Source organism: Hypomesus nipponensis, chromosome 17 (assembly GCF_054491055.1).
Source record: "Hypomesus nipponensis isolate SF chromosome 17, ASM5449105v1, whole genome shotgun sequence".
Classification (NCBI taxonomy): domain Eukaryota; kingdom Metazoa; phylum Chordata; class Actinopteri; order Osmeriformes; family Osmeridae; genus Hypomesus; species Hypomesus nipponensis.
The window spans coordinates 5,523,995-5,546,080 of record NC_140377.1 but is presented as its reverse complement, the minus strand read 5'-3'; the positions used below and the strand labels follow the sequence as shown (position 1 = coordinate 5,546,080).

At 52.8% G+C, this 22,086-nt stretch overlaps 1 protein-coding gene across 3 annotated transcripts in view; it reads right to left on the bottom strand.

The window, feature by feature from the left end:
• The window catches only part of tanc2a (tetratricopeptide repeat, ankyrin repeat and coiled-coil containing 2a), a 46,803-nt gene that overhangs the window by 5,517 nt on the left and 19,200 nt on the right, over window positions 1-22,086 (bottom strand). The window contains exons 3-23 of one of the 3 annotated variants that reach the window (XM_084677020.1): window positions 15,702-15,853; window positions 13,640-13,820; window positions 13,222-13,476; window positions 11,698-11,823; window positions 9,506-9,787; window positions 9,211-9,332; window positions 7,690-7,921; window positions 7,369-7,538; window positions 7,186-7,266; window positions 6,863-7,060; window positions 5,773-6,213; window positions 5,399-5,521; window positions 5,030-5,266; window positions 4,745-4,930; window positions 4,512-4,605; window positions 4,147-4,280; window positions 3,737-3,860; window positions 3,423-3,598; window positions 3,045-3,177; window positions 1,204-1,295; window positions 798-944 (exon numbers count right to left, since the gene is read on the bottom strand). In XM_084677020.1, the coding sequence (XP_084533146.1) occupies window positions 798-944; window positions 1,204-1,295; window positions 3,045-3,177; window positions 3,423-3,598; window positions 3,737-3,860; window positions 4,147-4,280; window positions 4,512-4,605; window positions 4,745-4,930; window positions 5,030-5,266; window positions 5,399-5,521; window positions 5,773-6,213; window positions 6,863-7,060; window positions 7,186-7,266; window positions 7,369-7,538; window positions 7,690-7,921; window positions 9,211-9,332; window positions 9,506-9,787; window positions 11,698-11,823; window positions 13,222-13,476; window positions 13,640-13,820; window positions 15,702-15,853 (3,686 nt within the window). Of the gene's footprint in view, window positions 1-797; window positions 945-1,203; window positions 1,296-3,044; window positions 3,178-3,422; window positions 3,599-3,736; window positions 3,861-4,146; window positions 4,281-4,511; window positions 4,606-4,744; window positions 4,931-5,029; window positions 5,522-5,772; window positions 6,214-6,862; window positions 7,061-7,185; window positions 7,267-7,368; window positions 7,539-7,689; window positions 7,922-9,210; window positions 9,333-9,505; window positions 9,788-11,697; window positions 11,824-13,221; window positions 13,477-13,639; window positions 13,821-15,701; window positions 15,854-22,086 lie in introns of all 3 variants that reach the window. The other 2 variants (XM_084677018.1, XM_084677019.1) reach the window with 2 other exon arrangements.

The following is a 22,086-nucleotide window of genomic DNA, read 5'->3' as shown; positions in this document are numbered from 1 at the left end:
GAGTCAAACATGGGTAACAGTTGAGGATGACAGGATAGAGGAGATAAGGGTTTCCCCCTTTAATGTAAAGCTGAATGATATGCAGATACACAAAAAGAAATACTATACAGTGGAACTCGACGTATCAGGGCCCACAGGAGACACGTGATTTTCCCTGAAGTCATGAAGGTATGTTCAGTCAATAAAGAATAACATAAGTGTAATAATATGAGTCCGTATCACATACAGATGAGAAATGGGATTCTGGCGTTTGCAAATACACCCAACACAAAAACCCATATATGGCTGACACTGTTAAAACCATATACACATAATCACCATGAACACAATAAACATTACATTTCAAAAATCACATGAAATGTGCATTGCCAGTAGTACACTATGAACCACACACACACACACAAACAAATACATACATACACAAAAAACCTGTGTTCCCCATCTCTCTGCAGGTGAACATTGACCAAAGACCAGCAAGACAGACCTGAACTAATACCTTGCCAACTGGTGGACCAGAAGAAGACACAGACCAGAACCAAGCAAACCAGAGGAAGGGATGGAGGATGCAGGGCTATGTATGAAGCTATGTATTAACCGGTGTTAGCTGTGATGAGTTTTTAACTCCAGCAGGGGGCAGTGTCCCACCTGGCTGGTAGTGTTGATGACGGTGAGTGGCCAATAAGGAGGATTGCGTTAGATGTCACAATTAGTGCACGGTCAAGTGAGTGTGTGTGTTTGTTCCATGTGTGTATATATGTGTGTGTCTGTGTGTGTGTGTGTGCGTGTGTGTTACTCACGTTCATTTTCCTGCGGCAGCGGGACAGGTTGAGCAGCAGAGAGACCTTGAGCTCTCGGAAGGTTTTGAGGTCTTCGCTGAAACCTTCTCTGGGGAACTTCTTCAGGGCGTACTGGTACCTCTGGGCTGCCTCCTTCACTTTCCCCTTCTACACACACACACACACACACACACACGCATGTTACAAAGGTAGGTTAGTACAGACGTACTAGTACAATAGTACTCATTACACAAAGGAGCGACCACACTGCGCTGGACCGCTTCAAAGTGTCGTGGTGTCAAATTCAACCAATGCCGAATTCTCTCTGTGTGACATCTAGTAGGACTAATAGGACTGTTTAGAAGTCCGGAACGCGCTCCGAGGTGGAGTTCTGGGTGTGGAGGGAGGAGGGAGGAGGGGGCCTGACCTTGTAGAAGCCGTCGCCCTCCTCGATCAGCTTGCTGAGCAGGACGATCATGATGTCCGGTTTGGAGGTGGCCATCGCCCACGTGGCCGGGCCTGCCGCCGACACGGTGCATTATGGGATAGGCCCGAGGAGAGGACGGAGGAGGTGATGATGACAGGAGGAGGTAGAGGGGGGCAGGCGTAGAGGAGAGGGAACAATGAGCAGGAGGAAGGAGATATCTGGACAGGTCTACACAGGGACCGGCCCCCGATCACACTTCAGTTATCAGCATAGAGCTGGCTGTGAGGCCCCCGGGTTTTGAACTGTCTTCTGATCTGTATCTCACGTAGTTGGACTTTTCTGGAAACTTCTGGGGGGGGGGGAGGGAGGAGGAGCTCCCTTCTGTTGCGAAACGAAAACGGTGGACTGGAACTCGGTGCGTGACGTTCAGCTACAGCTCAATACGAAGACATGTGGGGGTTGTCTTAGTCAACCGCATGCTGTGCAGGGAGAACACGGACAAACACGAGCCATGCTGGAGCACTGACCGGCGAGGGGGGGGTCCGTCACAGTCACATGCACTGCCGCCCTCCCACCAGCAGGGGTCATGCCAGAGCCGGAGTGATCAGAGGTTAATATGTTGGAGCCCGGTGGAGGTAGAGAATGAGGACAGACACCAACACACACACAGACACACACGCGCGCGCACGGAGGTGACAGATGAATGTGATGTAGCCATTTTAGACTGGGTGACTTGGATCATGTTCAACTAATCACGTAAATCACAGACCACATATAGAAACAGAGAGAGGGGGGGGGGGGGTAGGGAAACGGGAGTGAAAAAGAGAGAAAAGAACAGGCAAAACAAAAAAGCGATTAAGGGAGGCAGAGGAAGATACATAAGAATAGATGAGTCAGCTTGAGAGAGAGGTAAAAAACGAGAGACAGTGTGTGAGAGGAGAGAGAGAGAGAGAGGTAAAGAACGAGAGACAGTGTGTGAGAGGAGAGAGAGAGAGGTAAAGAACGAGAGACAGTGTGTGAGAGGAGAGAGAGAGAGAGGTCGACAAGCAGGGCGAGAGCGAGGCACAGTTAAAGAGAAACAGGGGGGGGGGGGGAGGTAAAGTGTCTGTTACCTCGGGGTCGAGTGGGGAGCGTCTGATATCCTGATTAGTGAAGGAGGCGGAGTCAGGAGGGGCGGGGTTTTGATTGGCGTGTTAGAGCAGGGGTTTATGAAGGTACGGATGTTAGGAAAAGAAGGATGGAACCAACCCATAGGAAGACCCCAGGAGTCCCAGAAGTAAAAGGATGAGTACATTAGTATGTGGGTGGGACAGAGTGAGAGAGAGAGAGACAGGGAGCAGGGGGGGGGGGACAATGACATGGAGAAGAGAAGGCAGAGGTGGGTTGTTGGAAGTTAGAGAAGTGAGTTAGCAAAGAAGTGCAGCAGCAGTGAAGCAGTGGCAGTAGTAGCAGGTGTGGGGAAGGGGGAATGGGGGGCTAGGAGTCAGCCACCATGGTAAGCATGGACGGCAGGGGGGGGGGAGGTGCAGTCTGACTGGGAGAAACATACGCCTTCAGAGTAGGAGGGATTCAGGAAGCAGGGTGTCCAGCCATGTCAGTATTCCATAGACCGAGACCCACTATCTCTCCAGGTAAAAAAAAAAATATTCAAACACTGCCAGAGAACCCTGTCTTATACCTAGTGGGAAAGCAAACACTAGACTAGTTTCAGCACAGAATAAAAACTGAGAAGGTAAAACCATTTCTTTTCATCCATAAGTTTGATGAACTGATCTCAGCTAGACTACTAAACATTCCCCCGGTAGCCCCGGTGGCCCCAGGTGGTCAGGTCAGGTCCGTACCTATCTTGGCTCCCTTCTTGAGCAGGGCCACCACCACCGAGGTGTTCCTGCAGCCCACGGCCCGGTCCAGAGGCCTCATCCCGCTGTAGTCCACGTGCTCTATCATGGCCCCATGCTCCACCAGGTACTGGACCTGCACACACACACAAGCAGGGGCTGACTGCTACTATTCTGGGATGGTTGAGGGTGAAGTTCTACAGGTGTGTGTGAAACCCTCTGTGACATTGCTTGTAAAAAATACAAAATTAAAAAAAGCGATATGAAATTTGCTTTAGATGGTTTCATTTGGATCTACTCTAAGGCATCGTCAGTAACCTGGTTCTTTCAGAGGTAACAGGTGACTGAGAGGGTAAGTGTAGTCGGCCTTCGATGACTCACCACTTCGGGGTCTCCGTAGAAGGAGGCGAGGTCTAGGGGGGTGCGTCCGCTCTTGTCGGCGTGGGCCGTGGCCGCGCCCCTCTCCACCAGGGCTCGGACCAATGGGAGGTGTCCTTTGAGACACGCCCAGCTCAACGCCGTGAGGCCTTCCTTGTCCATCAACGCAATGGATGCACCTGCGAGCAGAGGTCAGGGGTCATGTCGTCAAGGCAGCCAGTGTTGAGACTCATCTTTGACCCTTTTCATGCATGACAACCAAGTGTTCGGTGTGATCTTATCTGTTAACACGGAACAGCCTGGCGGTGACCTCTGACCTTGTGCCAGCAGGAACTCTGCAGTGCCCAGGTGTCCCTCAGAGGCCGCCATCATCAGCGGCGTGCGGCCTTGCTTGTCGGCCATGTTGACGTCCGCCCCGTGGTTCAGCAGTAAGTCCACAATCTGGCACAGACCGGAATAACATCGAGGGTCAAAAGGAGGAGGCGAGGCTAAGTCACTTCACCCTCTCTAACGAATTCTACTAAACCGCAAACGTGGGACCTCTCTGATCTGCTATGACAGGACTGGGAACAGATTCTTGGGAGGAGGGTCAGGCTTGCACCCATCCAGTCGTGTTTCGATCGGAGATGACCTCTGGGAAAGCTAGGAGGGGCGGCTAGGAGGGGGGAGAGGGCTCCAGTAGAGAGGCTGTGCCAGCCTGCTGGGCATGACGCTGCCTGCTACCCACCTGCCAGTGTCCCTGGCGCACGGCGCTGAAGAGGGGGACGATGCCCCGGCGGTTTGGCTGCCCCACAGCTGCCCCCTGCTCCAGCAGCAGCCTGCACACATCCAGCTTCCCCCTGCCTGCTGCCGCAGTCAGAGCTGGGTAGAGAGAGAAGGGGGGTGGTGGAGAGAAATGGAGAGGGCAGGGGGGAGAGTGGAGAGAGAGAGAGAAGGGGGTGGTGGAGAAAGGCCGATTGAGAAGGGATGTGGAAGAGAGGGAGAGAGAGAGGGTACCAGAGATTAAAAAAAGAAGTAATAATTCAAGGTTGTGAGAAATATGTTCCTTGATGTGTGCTTGTCACGTCATGGCGGTGTGGTAGGAGAACCTACCGGTCTCTCCCCACAGGGTGTCAAAGCTGTTGATCTGGGCCCTCTCCTCTTCCTCCTCATCCTTCTCTGGCAGGTCCAGCAGGTAGGAAGCAATCTGGACAAAACACACACAGCACAGGTGTAGGAATTAGGAACGCTTTCTCTGCTGTTAGAAAGTCTCATTGAAAGCATTAGCTCTCTGAGCCTGTGTGTTATTGTGTCTTTGTGTTCTCCATATCGATGTGTGTGTGTACCTCTGTGTAGCCCATGCTAGCAGCAGCGATGAGGGCCTGCTGGACAGCGTGGCTCTTGGTGAAGGCTCCTGGCGGCTGGCCATCAGGGTTCCAGTCACACTGCACCAGGAACTTGACCACCTCCAGGTGACCCCTCAGCGCGGCGTGAACCAGCGCACTCTGACCGTTCCTGTCCAGATGGTCCACCTACACGCGCGCGCGCAAAAGGATTGGATCGTCAGAATGCACGCGACACGGAATATTTCCCATCTCTACACAGTGTCGAATGTGGTGATGCGGCATGACCTTGGCCTTGCGCGAGCAGAGCGTGGTGACGATGGCGAGGTGTCCGGCGGCGGACGCGTATCCCAGGGCGGTGAGACCGCTGTCGGACTCGCCGTCCACGTGCGCGCCGTTCTCCAGCAGCAGGCCCGCCGTCTCCACGTAGCCCAGGTGGGCGTGGACACACAGCACGGGGGCGTTGTTTAGCACCTCGGAGCGGTAGTTCACGTTGGCCCCGCCCAGAATCAGCAGGCGGCTCACCTGGGAAGAAGAGACGCCTGTGATTGGCTGAGGTTCTGAGCTTCGAGCTTTCTCTGTGTGTGTGTGTGTGTTTGTCGTGTGGTTCTTAGCTGAGACGAGCAGCTCTAGTGTGCACCAGTATGTGTCCACTACCTTGATGTTGGGTGTGTAGAGGTTCCGTAGAGAGGCCAGCGCCGTGCTTAGCCCCTCTGTGCTGTAGGAGACCCACAGCCCCTGCAGGACAGAGGAGGAGACCCCGACTTTCTTGCTCAGGCCCTGAGGGGGGAGGACAGGGGAGGAGAGGGGAGAAGGAGAAGAGGTAAAGAGTTGGATAATCCAGTCAGGATTATGATAAACACAGTCCTTGATAAAAAAATAAATATAAAAAAAACAGGTACTTTGACCTGTACTTTGGGTATTATGTGTTTTTACGTTTTTCTGGAGTATTATGTTTTGGGCTCCTTTCTTTGCACCAGCAACCTTGTTCCTGTACCTCCAACAGACAGACAGGGCTGTGAGTGCAGTACCTTGAAGATGTGTGCTTTGAGGATGTGGTGTCCCATCTCGATGGTCTGCTGTCGGTTCAGCTTGCCGTCCTGCCTGGAGAACCAGAAAGCCAGCAGGGTGTGTCCGCTCCGGGGGTCGCACAGGAACTTGGTCTTCTCTCCTTCCTCCCTCCATATCAGCCACTCCCGGAAGGAGGGGTGCGTGAACATGCGCGTGCCGTCCCGTCGGCGAATCAGGAAGGGCGAGAGCTGCTCCACGCGCTGCTGGAAGTCCTCCCAGTCCAGGCCGGGGCCGCGGATGATGCCGGCGTTCACCGCCCCGTACACCTGCTCGTCCGTGAGCGGGTGGAGCGAGGCCACGGCCACGTTGAGCAGTGGCAGGGCGCGTTCGAAGGAGGACTGGGTCGGGAAGCGCATGTTGAGCTGGAGGAGGTAAATCTCAGCCAGGCTCACTGGCACCACCTAGTTTATTGGAGGGGGAGTAAGAGAGCGCATTTGATTATGTTTGACAGTATTATAAAAATAAAACAAATGATAACTATAGTTCATATAGAATATTTATTATAGGTTTGGATTATTTATTTTAAGTTTAGACGGGCAGCTTGGGATTGTAGATAGGAGCAGTAGCAAATAATTCCAATGTACCTCTACCTGTTTTTGTTTTAAATGGCAAATAAACTTGAAACTTGAAAGAAATAAAACCAGCCGGCCACCAACCAGAAAATGGTTCAGAACCACGGAATTTCTGAATGTGCAGGTACCATCCAGTCAGGGTGTGAATGTGTGCTGGTACCATCCAGTCAGGGTGTGAATGTGTGCAGGTACCATCCAGTCAGGGTGTGAATGTGTGCTGGTACCATCCAGTCAGGGTGTGAATGTGTGCAGGTACCATCCAGTCAGGGTGTGAATGTGTGCTGGTACCATCCAGTCAGGGTGTGAATGTGTGCAGGTTCCATCCAGTCAGGGTGTGAATGTGTGCTGGTACCATCCAGTCAGGGTGTGAATGTGTGCAGGTACCATCCAGTCAGGGTGTGAATGTGTGCAGGTTCCATCCAGTCAGGGTGTGAATGTGTGCAGGTACCATCCAGTCAGGGTGTGAATGTGTGTGTACCTTGAAGCTGGAGCTCTTGAGGACCAGGTATCCCTTCTCTATGAGGTCCAGTGTGAGCTTCAGGTACAGGTAGGACCCTCTGCTCAGGGCCTTCAGGTGGGCGCTCAGCTTGGTGAAGGCCGCGTTGTCTAGACGACCGTTGAGGGACACGTTACTCTGGATTTCGACACTTCCCTGGATACGCTGGAGCAGGTAACCCTGGAGACAGGGAGGAGGGGGGGGGGGCGACGACATCCCAACACAGTCACAGTGAGTGAGGGAGGAAGTTTGTAAGACGATGTGGGTGAAATAAGTGTAAGTGTGTGTGTGCGTGTGAGACCTACCTGCAGGTCCTGGTCGATGGCGTCACTCTCCTCCAGCCTGTCCAGAGACACGTGGTGGAAGGGTAGCCTGTTGGTGATGTCCTGCAAGGGGAACACAACAGTAAATACAAGCACTCTCTACAGTCTCTCGTGGTGTTGGGTGTGTGAGAGAGAGAGACTGTTTGTGTGTGTGCTGGAGCCCACCTGGAGCGAGGTGCGTACCGTGACCACCAGTTTCAGCCAGGGGGGGAAGCGCTCCATGGTTTTACAAAGGAAGGAAGTGATGGTGTCTCCGTAGTCCGGCTTGTGAAACTCCGCTTCGTTCAGACCGTCGATCAAGATTATCAAGTCCTCCTCGCAGCCTATCTTCCTCTCTGTAACGGGTACACAGATATCAAACCGGGTTGCACGCCCAACACCAGAGCTCCTCAACGGCAAGGGGTGGCCTCGGCAACCAACCCAAACCACAACAAACACGGCACCCGCCGACCTCGACGTCAACCCCTTGCCCTCCGGCAGACTGACCTCTGTGCAGGGCGTCCAGGGGCTCCAGGACGCCTCTCCTGAAGGCCGCCAGCGGGTCCTGCACGCAGGAGCGCAGGCTGAGCGTGCTCTGTAGGTGCGGCTCCCTGAGCAGCTGCTCGCGGTAGGCCAGGAGCTGAGGAGCCCGGCACAGCAGGGCCGCCACGTTGTGGACGAACTCCGGCACCAGGCAGGTGTAGGCGTTGTCCGCCTGGCAGTAGTGGTAGGCCACCACCTGGGGGGAGGGGGGGGGGGACACAGAGGGAAGGCGCGTCACGACCGGGTGTCTCCGTTGCCGCGTCTAGCCGTGCCTTCCCCCTTCGAAATGTGTGGTGGTACTTTGCTTGGAAAGTGAACTGAGTCATTTGTACTGAGGACTCGCAGTCTCAGTTGCAGTCGTGCAGTTGTCGAGTCCAACTGTAATGTTCACTGACGAGTAACCAAACCCCCATCCGAGACAGGGGCTCGGAACGGGCAAAACAACAGCTACTCCAGGTATCGTCCAAACAAAATATCTTCAATATTTAATGGAGTGCTTCTCAATATTTTATCAGTGTGCTGAGAATATAATGAAGGCGTCTACTTATGGCAGCGCCGTGTCTGAGCGCCTGCACTGTGAGGAGTGATCTAACTGGCAGTAGGACCCTGGGGAGGAGGACCAGCATTCTCAGCCAGAACCCAGATCCACTCAATAGGATACCAACTACCAAAATCCAGACATCTATGATGCATCCCTGGATACAGATTTGTGTGTCTTAACGATTTTACAAATGGACATTTTCTCCTCCAATCAACCATGCGAGACACTGCGGACGGAGGAGGAGGAAGACCCGCCTCGAATATGTAAACAGTGTCGAGGTCTACTCTGCCATACCGGGTACCTGAGGGAGCTGTGTAGCTGAATAGCTGAGCGAACTGCCTTGGAGGCTTCATTCAACCACTTCCCTCGTTGACAGAGCCGGTTACATATCTCACTATTCCAGGGGTCAGGCACGAAATGAGAGATACATGCCTCTGGACACATCTGAACGTAGGGATACGTTGGGTGTGTCAGTGGACGTCTGAAGTGTTTGCGTGCGTTTGTGTGTGCTCGGGGGGGGGGGGGGGGGGGGGGGGTCAACCGCTGGGTTCGTCTCGTATTAAGAATGCATTGGGCTAAGAGGATCTAATGGCCTGACTGGAACACAGCCCCCTTGGCATATGAATATTACATGAGACCACAGAGAGGGCCAGAAAGACAGAGTACGTAGAGAGAGAGACAGAGAGACATAGAGAGTGAGAGTGAAAGAGAGAGAGAGAGAGAGAGAGAGAGAGTCAGAGAACAGCTTGGATTATGCTCGTCTGTCTGGCATCTCATACTCCTGAAGTTCATGACCCAGTGAGTGTACCTAGCATGGATGCTTTGGTAAAGACCACGCTACAAAACCCGGGTTCTAAATACTGCACTGATTTGTCATCCTCCAAGACATCCCGTTTCTGCTTGACCTCCCCACCACCCAACCAGACACCCAGCCAGCCAGCCACCTGGGATGCCAGTCTCCTGAGGGCCTCCTCCTGGCGTCGTCTCATCTCTGGGGTGCCCGGGCAGCTGCCCCCCAGGGTGCCATGGGAGTGCTGGGTCTGGTTCAGTGGCAACGTCTCTCCATCTAAACCCACACACACACACACACACATTTAGAATGACAACAAAGACAGCTACACTGGTGGAATGAATGAGCTAAACACACATTGTTAGACAGACTTATTATGAAGAGGGTTCAAATACCACCAACTGTATGTACAGACAAGTGCACACACACACACACACACACAAGCGTACGTTTGGGTGATGCATGGGGACTGTCCGAGGCAATCTGCCTCATGCGGTTGCCATGGCAGCTGAGTGCGACCAGCCGCGAGATGATGGCTGTCTTGCCGAAGCCCACGTTGCCAACCACCACTACCCCACGATTGGCTGCTGGGTCGTCACCACGGAGACGGGCGTCTACTTCCTGGAATAGCCACTCCCTCCCGGTGAAGAGCGAATCAGAGGTCAAGCTTGGCACCTCGAAGAGGAGGGGCTTCAGGGCAATGTCAGGTGGACGGTAGGGAGCAAATCGCACTGCAGCATGAGAAGAGAAAACAGTTCAACACAACACTCACTACACTGTCCCTGACAAGATGAGAGGGAAGCTAAAGTGTTAACGGTATTTACTCGAACGCTGATATTTTGGTGCAGTGTCAATTTTCCACCCAAAGGGGGTGCTGTGCATCTACACTGACAACACAAGGTAAATTCCAGTTATTTGGATAAGGGGTAATATATTAAAAGTGAAATGAAATAGCCAGATGAACTGCCTGATTAGACACGGAACATATTCCATTCAAAAGGTTATCGGAGGGTTGTCAAAATGCTACAGGAATGCTAGCTAAGTAGAGAAGCACAGAGGGATTAGCAGGAGAGCAACAGGGAGAAGAAGTGGATCCTTTCTAGATAACCGAGGGGCTGGGGAGAAGCTCCATTATAACCATTATGAGCTCCAAGCGAACCAACACAGAGCAATGCCTTATAATGGTGAGAAAGGGGGGTGGGTGGGTGGGGGGGGGGGGGGGTAGAGTAGAGTAGAGTAGAGTAGCAGCACTTACGTGAGTTAGACTGCCAGCCATGACTGTTAGCTGAAGCTGAGACAGGGGACAGAGAGAGAGAGAGAGAAGAGAGAGAAAGAAATACAAAGAGAGAGAGAGGCGCAAACATGGAAAGAGATAAGCAAGAGAGAGAGACGTGAGAAAGGAGGGGGAGAGAGAGAAAAACAGAGGAGGGGGTTAGGAGGGGCCGGTCTGGCGCAGCTAAGCAGAGCAGAGGGGATGGAGAGAGAGAGAGGAAGAGAGAGCATGGTGGAGAGCAAGCGCGACCACACCCAAACCTCCTCACCGGGATATTACACAGGGATGGTGCATTAAACACACAGAAAGACAGATAATCATAAACGCTCAATCCCGACGCTGTGCCAACACAGCATCCCTGAGGTATGAAAAGCAAATGTGTGCTCATCTGTCAGCGAGCAGAAAAAGGCGTGTCCTCGCCTGTTCCTACACAGAGCGACACTGCAGGGCTGTGAGGAAGAGATTTTGCATGTGTGTGTGTGTGTGTGTGCGCATGTGAGTATGAGAGAGAGAGGTAGAGAGAGAAAGAGACTGTGAGTGTGTGTGTGTAAGATAATGCCCGTCCTTGCAACATGAGCCCGGTGGTAGTGTTGTGATGAGGGAGAAAGGGAAGGAAAGGAGATAGCTCCGTATGAACTTCATCCCCCCTGCGTCTCCAGAAACAGCTGCTGTAAGCATGCTAGACTGGCACAAGACTAAAAATACAGACTCAGAGACAGAGACACAGAAAGAGAGAGAGAGACAGAAAGACAGAGAGAAGACAGAGAAATGATGAGAAAGAACCAGGAAAAAGGTGTGTCAGGTGGAGACAAAGAGGGAGCGAGAGGAAGACTGTGTGTGTGTGTGTGTGTGTTACTGATAGAGCCTTGTCCATGAGCGATGTGGCCCGAGACAGGGACCCTGCTGTGACAGATGAGCAGGGAGGTGGAGGACAGAGGGATGAGGGGAGAGGTGGACGAGGAGGAGGAGGAGGGGAGGGAAAGTCAATAACATTGATCTAGAGGGGAGAGGGATGAAGGTGCAACCGGACCCCAGGGAGGTGTGTGTCTGTGTGTGTGTCTCTGTGTGTCTGTGTGTGTCTTGGTGTCTTTAAGCGATGCTCACAGATCTATGATTTATGCACACGTATATATTACACAGACACACGGCGTACACAGCACAACACCAACATACCAACACAAACACCATCACGCACACATCAACACGTTCTATGGGTGGCCAAGACATATAAAGCAGGCTCAAGTTTAAGACAAAACAGACACCCATCTGTGTATTCCGCTCGCAGTCATTTATGTGCATGCTAATACTGCTGACCTCACCCCCACACACACACACACACACACACTCCCACAGACAACCGACAGCTACCTCGGAGGTCCTGTGCGTTGCGTCCGGCCCCAGAGTTCTGGCGCGGCATCCTCAGGGAGGTCCTCAGGGGGGTGTGTCTCTGCTCATCCAGGTACGCCAGGTCCTCCAGGTGGGCGGAGCTGGTGGCTGCGGGAGCAGAGGGAGGGAGGAGGAAGAGAGGAGACGGCAGGATCAGCCTCTGCTCCTCAACACGCACAGGAACACCAGACACGACCAGCGGACCCGGTGGGAACAGAAAACACCTCGCCAAACGTGACACAACTCCCACACCATTTATCATCCAACCTGAGTCTGAAGCCGATGTCAAAGTTCGATGGAGGACCGAGGAAAGAGTCCAGAGGATTTAAAGGGTCTAGCTACTGTTACTGCACTGCTTTTCCCAGCGCGCGCGCGCACGTGTGGGAGGTTGTGTGAACGTGTGACTTTGTACAGTACACACTAAACACACTTCCTGCCTGTGATGGCCTCCCCTGCTGACAGACTGTTTATCACCTCTGTGGATCCAAATCTGCCGTCAGGAGTTCAGAAAGTTGACTTGGAAATCACAGTTCATCAAGGATGAAGTGGAGGAAGAAGAGGAAGAAGAGAGGAGGAGGAGGAGGAGGAAGAGTACAGTTTTATGACTGTGGGCAGAGTAGCATAGAGCGGAGTTTGGCAGAGCGACAGAGATAACCTTGTGATTCAGGGAGGGACTAAAAATGCACCTCCTTCCTTCCTGACAGGAAAGAGACTGTGTGTGTGTGTGTGTGTTACTGTGCATGTTGACAGACTTATGAATTACTATAGGCATTCAGCCATTTGGAGTTTGGGGAAAAGAGGGGTTTGACCGAGAAAAAGAGGCTTTGGTGTTGGTTCATTGTGGCACCAGGCCCTGATAAAGGGTCTGGTCTGCCAGGATAATGATCTTTATAAAATGACCCCTTTTTTTCAATGCCTACTCCTCCAGTCGCCACCCTGGCCCATGTTGCCTCCACAAATCTCCCCTTCACTGCAATGCAGCTAAAATGGAGGCGGTGTTAAGATTTACTGTGGTTTACAGGGACCTTGGTGTGTGTGTGTGTGTAGGGGCCTTGGTGTCTCGGCGCAGGTTTATTAGAACCTAGGTGTTTTACAGCCCTGCAGTAAAGGACTGTCCTGTCATGGCTGCTCTATGGGGCACAGGGGGCAGTCAGGCAGGCTGCCAAAGGTCTGGCCAAGCCCTGATGCTCTCCGATATCTGCATACACATCCATGTTTTCCTCAAGGGTCACTGGCTGACAGTCTCTCTCTCTCTCTCTCTCTCTCTCTCTCTTTTAACAGCATATGAAATGGGTTTAAATGGTGTCCTACCCATTCATTCACTACACTTACGACACCAGTAATTACCTAGTAGTTTGTGTTCCTACAAAACACCCTCTTACAAAGCACCCGAGTAGGGCTCTGGCTTTCTCACATCGCTCAAAGCATGACCACACAGAAGGTCTTTGACCGGGGGGTGGGGGGGGGAGGAGGAAGAGAGAAGACATTGCCGGGGGTGTGACTCACCTGCTACGGAGTTGGGGCGGGGCATGAGGTAGAGGGGGATGGAGTGGGCGGAGTGAGAGGAGTGGGCGGAGTCCAGGGACCTCTCGGGGATCTTGTTGAGGCTGTAGGTGGAGGCGGCCATGTTCTCGTCCACGCGGTACAGGAAGGAGTCTCCGCCGGGGGACTTGTGGCTCTGCCACAGCTTGAGGCTGCCGCGCGAGCCGTCGCCGTGCTTCCCGCCGCGCTCGGCGTTCTCCGAGTAGCTGGTCAGCGTGGCTGGAGGTTGACGGACGACAGGGGAGGGGGTGAGACAGCGTGCGGGGGGCGGCTACGAGCGTACCGTGAGCGGGGGCGTCAGTGCGTGTTGTCGGACCAGCCACTGTTCAGGATGTTCGAGCGCGTCCAACTTTTGTGTGTGTGTGTGTGTGTCGGGCCTCACCGATGATGCCGCTGTCCCTGCTCTCCAGGGTGGAAGTGGGGCTGGTGATGGAGCCGTAGGCCCCTGGGTTCCCAGAGCCCCCTCCAGGGGGCAGGGTGGAGCAGGGGCTGCCTGCAGGGGGGGAGGTGGTGCTGCTGGCCAGGCTGGAACATGGGCTGATCCTCTGGGTCACCGACATCACCTTGACAACCAGCAGAAAGTAGGGGGGGGGGGGGGGTGACAGAGACAGAAACAAATAAATACGTGTTCATGGAGTGTGGTTCCAATTTGGAGAATTCATCCGGATTTTTTGCGGCGCAGTGGTAATTTCTTCTTCCCCTGTAAGAGCCGGGTGACACAGACACACACACACAGACACACACACAGACACACACACACTGCTGGGCCCCCTCCCCCCCCACATTGATACAGTCCTAGTCTGTCACATTATTCTACTGTTGAGTCATCTCTTTCAAATGCATTCTGATGACTCAGACAGTTTTCAAGCGAGCCATTTCTGCTATTTAATGCACTATAATTCAGCACAATATCAATATGTGTTGGGAGCCCTCGCTCTCTCCTTCCCCCGCAAGCATATCCAGTTATGTTGAGTACAATCTTTGTTGCAGAATAGGAAAAAGAGAACCGGGGGGGGGGGGGGGGGGGGGGCATGAAACTGAAAAGAGAAGGAGAAGAGAGGAGCAGAGAGGAGAGGGTAGAAGAGATGAATGAAGAGGAGAGAGGAGAGGGGAAAGAGGAGTGAGGAGAGAAATGCATATGGGAGGATAGATAGGAGAGAGGATATGAGAGAGGATATGAGAGAGGATAGGAGAGAGGATAGGAGAGAGGATAGGAGAGAGGATAGGAGAGAGGATAGGAGGATAGGAGAGAGGATAGGAGAGAGGATAGGAGAGGATATGAGAGAGGATAGGAGAGAGGATAGGAGAGAGGATAGGAGAGAGGATATGAGAGAGGATAGGAGGATATGAGAGAGGATAGGAGAGAGGATAGGAGAGAGGATAGGAGAGAGGATATGAGAGAGGATAGGAGGATATGAGAGAGGATATGAGAGAGGATAGGAGGATATGAGAGAGGATAGGAGAGAAGATATGAGAGAGGATAGGAGAGAAGATATGAGAGAGGATAGGAGAGAGGATAGGAGAGAGGATAGGAGAGAAGATAGGAGAGGATATGAGAGAGGATAGGAGGATATGAGAGAGGATATGAGAGAGGATAGGCATCTAATTCCAGCCAATCAGTTAATCAATTATGCATGACTGTGGCGTTAATTGGATAACGGATTGACTTGCACATTAGTCATCTGAAAATAAATTGGCAGATTAGTTGGAATAACTGTGAGCTTGAGAAGAAGAGTCCAGGGGTGTCAGGATGGAGGTGACACAGAGAGGGAAGTAGGCCCGCAGACGAACGGTCACTAGTGTGGATCTATAGTTAGGACACAAGAACGAGATCCCACATGGGAGGGAGGTTCCTTCCCACCTAGCCTCCCCCAGGCTGCAGCTGGCTGTGTGGGAGCGGTGGGAGGCTAAACTGGGACTTGAAACACCAGGGTTGGGTTGGTGATACACCGCAGCATGGCAAGCTGCAAGACTTTATCTGTCTCTAGACTGGGTTAGAGAGGTATAGCTAGTTCTAGACTGGGTTAGAGTGGTATAGCTAACACTAGACTGGGTTAGAGTGGTATAGTTAACACTAGACTGGGTTAAAGAGGTATAGCTAGCTCTAGATTGGGTTAGAGAGGTATAGCTAGCTCTAGACTGGGTTAGAGAGGTATACCTAGCTCTAGACTGGATTAGAGAGGTATAGCTAGCTCTAGACTGGGTTAGAGAGGTATAGCTAGCTCTAGACTGGGTTAGAGAGGTATAGCTAGCTCTAGACTGGGTTAGAGAGGTATAGCTAGCTCTAGACTGGGTTAGAGAGGTATAGCTAGCTCTAGACTGGGTTAGAGAGGTATAGCTAGTTCTAGACCGGGTTAGAGAGCTATAGCTAGCACTAGACTGACTTAGAGGACTATAGATAGCTCTCTGGGTTAGAGGAGCGTAGGTAAAGTGTGTGTCTTTACCTGGCTGTGGTCGTGTTCATCCATGCCGTACTGCGCGCCCCCAGGCACGCCCTCATTCATCTTGTCCCCGAGCAGGAAGCCGAGGCGCGTCATCAGGGTGTTGGCCGCCTCGTCCACAGAGGGAGGGGGGCCCAGCTCTACAGCCTCCTCACCTGGAAGGGGGGGGGGGTGGATAAAGTTCAGTTTATAAAGTCAACAGAATGACTGTCGAAGGGCCGAACCTCGAGGCAAGTCAATTTGTTATTTTTGGTCAGTTCATACAATCAGGCTCCCTTTCAATGTCACATGGCAAGGCTGGACCCACAGAGATTAAAGCTGGATTACTCTCTATGGCGAACACACCACCCCTATCTCACACTGAGGGACAGTCACACCCTTCCTCAGACAGCTCTCCCAGACTCTCGTCCATAATTGACTGCCCAGACACAACGCCACAGGTCCGACGACCACACCTCACCCCAGGGACTCCTCTAAGCAGCCTAAAGAGGGTCAGTGTCCGTCCCTGACAGTCCTCACCGCCGGCCGGCCTGTCTGTTGACTGACCATCCAGCTATCCCACGGCGTCCTGGCGGGGAGGGAGGTGCTAATCTAATGCCCGTCCTGAGCGAGAGGCGAGGGGGGGAAAACGCTGACGGGGGAGGAGTCCACGGGCTCTTGGACCCTGAGGGAGCTTCTGATGGTCGGGCAGTGGGAGGCCAGGAAGGAGATTAGACATCCCTCGTCCTCAGCCCTCCAAACCCCTCCCCCCCACCCCAAAAAAAACCCAGAAATAAATTTAAGAAAAAAGAGAAAGGCTAAATCAAAGCTCCCTGGAAAGAAAGCTAAAAACACAGATAAGGGTAGGAGCCGGCTCACCGGGGTCTGGGTGAGGAGACGAGGAGAGACGGGACGAGGAGAGAGCAGAGGAGGAGGCAGGAGAGCGTCCGAGGACACGGCTCGGCTCATCCCAGCAGGTTTGTGTTGGAAAAAAAGCAGCAGCAGCAGCCTCTGAGCTTCAGCCTCCTTAATGCTGAGGACAAATCTGGCTAATCCTGCGATGAATCAGACTGCACCCGGGCCATCACCTTAATCAAAACACAGAGAGGCTGGGAGCGTGCCGTCGGCAGACCCCGCTGACCTCTCCCTTGGCCCGGGAGTGGGTAAACACAGGGGCTGAGCTGGTCGAGCTTGCTAAGAAATGCTCTCATCCCCTTGATGCTGCCAGCGTGCTGTGAGTCGACACACGGCGGTGTCGGCTCCCCCTCGTCACCACTGCCTAGTGTTTAGCATCCAAATGAGCCTGGAGGCACGCACAAAGACAGCAGATGTGATGAAAGGGAGACCGAAATCGAGGAAGGGAACGAGCGAGAGACAGCGAGCCGGGGGGAGAGAGAGACATAAGGAGAGAGAGACATAAGGAAAGAGAGAGAGAGAGAGAGAGAGAGAGAGAGAGAGAGAGAGAGAGAGAGAGAGAGAGAGAGAGAGAGAGAGAAGCAATGAAGTAGCCTGTAATCAGGTCCGTTTTCTTGCCCCGTCAAAGACAGACAGGTAAAGTGGTCCCAGGGGGGCGGGACACAGGAAGTTAAGAACACCAATAAAAGCCAGGGGTGGCCATCTGGAACCCTGTTCTGTTGACCTGTGGTCACGCCCCCTCTGCCACCACAAACCATAAATCTGTAGCGTGATGAGAGACCTGAATAGGACCACTGGCCCGGGTCAGAGACCACTATGCAGCCCCTCAACAGTGAACGCTCATGATAATTGACCACACACAGAGATGGGACTGAAAGATCCAACCTCACCCAACAGACCACAGACCCTCATTCCGCTAAAAGCAGTTTGCCAGATCGCTTGGCAGTGGACACGGGATGCACCATTTATCAGACTTGCTGATTCCAATCAAACCCATGGTTGGTACTGTTATGCTTTGGCAAGCACGGCTGAATTTGATGTCCGTACGTGTGTTTCCTCCACATGTATAACATAACGGGCAGGTACAGTACACACTAGGTGTTACTGAGCATAGTCTTTCCAGCCTTAGATGGATGTGTATGGGCTTACAGTAGAAGATAAATGTTTCATGAGAGCAGAACATGTAAAGGCTCAAAGCAGCATCCTGTAATCCACTAGCAGGATGATTGATCTTCATATTCATGCATTCTCCCCTGACCCAGATATGCCAACTGTACAACTCCAAGCCAGTAAGATAAAAAAAACAAAACTGCACAACATGTCCCTGTCTTCCAGATCTCAGGGGTGAACATATGGTCGAGTCTCTCACAAGAAAGTAGACAAAGGAGACGAAACTTTATCGCCAGACTCCGTCAACAGCACAAAAGGTGTACTTTGCTCACTTCTGCATGCGATATAGTATTATGGTGATCTCTCTCTCTCTCTCTCTCTCTCTCACACTCTCTCCCTGCTAAATATCACCCTGTTAAAAAGGAACAATACTGTAGATGGTAGTCATGGTAACTATCAGAGCAGTATGGAATGTGTGGCTAGTTGTGTTCCCCTCTCTGTTTTTTATACAGTTGTTTTCCATTCCTCTCCTCCGCCCGCTCATTGTTTCTTTCCATCTTTCTCTCTCTCTCTCTCTCTCTCTCTCTCTCTCTCTCTCTCTCTCTCTCTCGGTCTCTCTCTCTCTCGGTCTCTCTCTCTCTCTCTCTCTCGGTCTCTCTCTCTCTGTCTCTCGGTCTCTCTCTCTCGGTCTCTCTCTGTCTCTGTCTCTCTCTCGGGCTCGGTCTCTATCTCTCTCTCTGGCGGTCTCTTTCTCTCGGTCTCTCTCTATCTGTCTCTCTCTATCTGTCTCTCTCTCGCTCTCTCTCTCTATCTGTCTCTCTCTATCTGTCTCTCTCTCGCTCTCTCTCTCTATCTGTCTCTCTCTTTCTGTCTCTCTCTCGCTCTCTCTCTTTTGGTCTCTCTCTTTCTCTCTCTCTGGCGGTTGTGTGCTCTTTGTCTGTGCTCCTCCAGCAGGCTTTCTGTCAGGGCTGACAGCCTGTAATTACGGCTGGATCCCCGGGCTGACACCATTAAACACAGCAAAGCTCTGCATGGCACATGGCGGCAGAATGTTCCGGATCAGATAGGCCTGTTCCGAGGTTCAGACCCAGACACTAGGACATTCTTCAGCTCTGAGGAAACCAGGATACCGACTGAGGATATTGGCATTACGGCGAGTATAGTTAATTCGAACGGCATTCTAAACTGACTTACTGACAATGTGCAACCGTGCAGAGATGCACATACACACACACCTTCCAGAAAAAAAGGAAAGACGGAGACAGACACTGACAATAAACAGGTCAGACTAGCTGCAGGATGCTGAAGACTTTGGAGAGTCGGGAGTTGTGGTTAGGGTGAGGACATGAAGGGGTAAGAAGGTGAAGGGGGGATGAGTTAATGGTGAGGAGGTGAAGAGGTGAAGAGGTAAAGGGGGTGAGGAGGTATGGCTGGGGAGGGGGGCTAAAAGTGAGGGGCGAGTTATGGAAGTGGGTTGATTTATAACCAAGGTGTTATCTCTGTTTGAATGACCCCTGACCTCTGACTCTCTTACTGCCAAAACAAACATCCAGTGGCTCACATCCCAGGAGCCGAGGCTCAAACCAACAACCAGGTCTTGCACGTGACCCACAAACAAAGTTCCTCGATAGATTCAAGTCACAACCTGAAGGCCCGAACCTGGAATTGCGAGTCCAGCTGGACCCAGACCAGCGTGTTCCCTGGGTCACGACACAGTTGTGTGAGCCGTGTTCCTCCATCACCTGTAGAAACCGGCTCCTCTCCAAACGGAGCCATAACACAGGGAGCGTCTCCACAGCTCACATGTTCAACTCGTTGGGCTCCGGGTTACAAGCCTCGGGGGGAGCCCCTCGTAAACCGATCCCCCGAGAGCCTGGCTCTTCGCCCCCTCCCTCCCTCCCCCCTCTCTCTCTCTCCCTCCCCCTCATCCCAGAAGGCTTTGCAGTTTAACGGGGGGACGGTTCCCGTAAAAGTCTCCTGTTGTGTCGTACTCTTGTTTACCAAGAGGCGGGGGGAGAAACAACATTATCACAGCGAGGGAGCGGAAGTGTCACGTCTCGTTCACTTCAACTGTCTCACGGCACACGGAGGTCTCGTAAAAACACACGCCACTGTTCCTATTGGCTGACGGGGGGGTTTGACTGACAGTGCCCACTGAATGCACAGGAAGGGAGGCGGAGAGAAAAAAAACTTCACCACAGATAGTTAGTCTGGTAAACAATCCTGGTCCAGAGTGGACAATCCTGTAGACTGGTGCTCACAGCCTAGTATAAATCTGGACCTTCTTCTGTTATGTTCCACCATCCTGACTCATTCATGTGCCCCATTCTGCAAACCAAAGCCCTTAGGAATGGAGTCTCCCTGTGCCAAGGCCAGCAGTGACATACAGCCTTTTCAAACCACATAGAGAAAGAAGCTGACACGGCAGAGAAATATGACCCCCCCCCCCTCACCCTACCCCCCCCCCCCCCCTTCCTCAACACCACACAGCCTCAGCTCCAGGACTTGATGGCTGCACAATGCTGACTGACTGACGCAGTACAGAAACCTTAATCTAAAAATGTCATGATCATTCCTGCGGGTTTGACGCAAGGTTTCTACGCCCCCCTGGGCTTAGCCTGGCTCGCTCTGCCCTCTGACCACACACCAGAAATGCAGCGTCTCCAGAGCGAACACACCGAGGAGGTGTGAAATCCACATAGCACACAGGAGGGACTGTCTGAATTGGATGGGGGCTCAGGCAAAGCTGATGGATCAGCCAGTTACCCAGTCAGTCAATTCGTCAGTTAATCAGTCAACTAGCCAGTTACTCAGTCAGTCAGTCAGTCAGCCAGCCAGTTCATCAGACAGACAGACAGACAGAAGGACAGACAGACTGAACTCCGAGGAGAGAGGGCGCAATCACAAACTCCCGTTAGCGCTGAGCTCTTAAAAGTACATGTCCGAAAATAAGTCTGCAAGCTGGTTTGAGTTAGCAGGGCCAAGCAGAGCAGCTACAAAGGTTTCTGAGGAGCCGACTGGTGTGCGTTTGACAGAGAGTGTGTGTGTTCAAGACCATGTGTTTACCTACGCGAGCGTGCGTATATTATTGAGGGCATGCGTGTGTGTGTGTGTGTGGTGTGTGTGCGTGCGTGCGTGCAAGTGTTTACGTGTAGTGGTAGTGTAGTGGAGACACAGAGCTCAGATGAATGACAGGGTGCTCGTCCATATGGGAGGATCAGAATAAGACCTTGCACCCAGGCTCCAGGGCTGGTTCCTATCTCTGCCACATTTCAAATCCAACCCCACGGTTTCTCAATTCTACACAAGGCTACCACGTCTCTTCCGGAAGGATCTTAACTATTCCGTTAGTGTCTCAACAGTCATCTCCAGTCAAGGTCTCTCTGCCTCTATTCTTATCTCTCTCTCTCTGTCGTCTCTCGCCCAGTCTTTCCAGGATACACAGCCTGCTCTCTGGCAGACAGACAATGCTACCTGCTTAGGAGAACTATAAAGGGGTAACTCTGTAGTATCAACTGTAGTTTTGTTGTTTTTTTTGTGCCAGGAGACCCCCCCTCCTCGACTTCCTCCCAACCACTACCTCTCCTGCTCAGTCTTATCTGCATCTTTACCTCTCACAGGTGAAGGGTAAACGGCCCCCCTTCTCCCCTCTGCCCCTCCCCACCCAGTCACACGGAGGCTAGGAGAAACTGACATTCAAACATGATTCACAGTATGGAATCAGAATCAGAAGACAGACACTCTCACGGATGCAAAAGGTATAGAAGGAGACACAGAGGTCCCCCCCCCAGCCACTTTACATCTCTTCACCTCCTCTTCCCTTCCCTCTCACCTCCATCTTCTTCTCCTCCTCCCCTCACCGGTTCCCCCCTCTCTCCTGTGCCGTCAGGACAACCAGGACTGGGATCTAAGGTAGCGTTGCGAGACAAGCAGCACACATCCAATAGCAATCTCCGCAGTGCCGAGGAGGCGTGGCCAACTCTCCTCGCAACGGCGCCGCCACCGCAACCGTTCTCTCCGGGTCGTAGGCCAAACCTCTGTTGGCGCGAGGTCCTCCTCGTTCCGGCGGGCCGAGCGCACGCCGGGATCGCGGACGCGCCGCAGTCCATGATAGCCCGACAGAGTCCTCCGGCCGGGCTGGGGTCAGAGGCAGCTGGGGTCGGAGGCAACTGGGGTTGGAGGCAGCCGGGAGGAGGCAGACAGAGGAGAGCACTGGTGCTATGCTGGCGACGATCCGCTCCCGTCCAGTGATCACATGGAAAATGAGCTGGGAGCGTCTTCCTGGTTCTTTTTCCCCTCTCTCGGAGCGGGGATGGAGGGACGGAGGAGGGAGGGGGGGGGGGAGGCGAGGCCTGGGCCAGTGGTTAGGTTGTTCTGCAGGGCT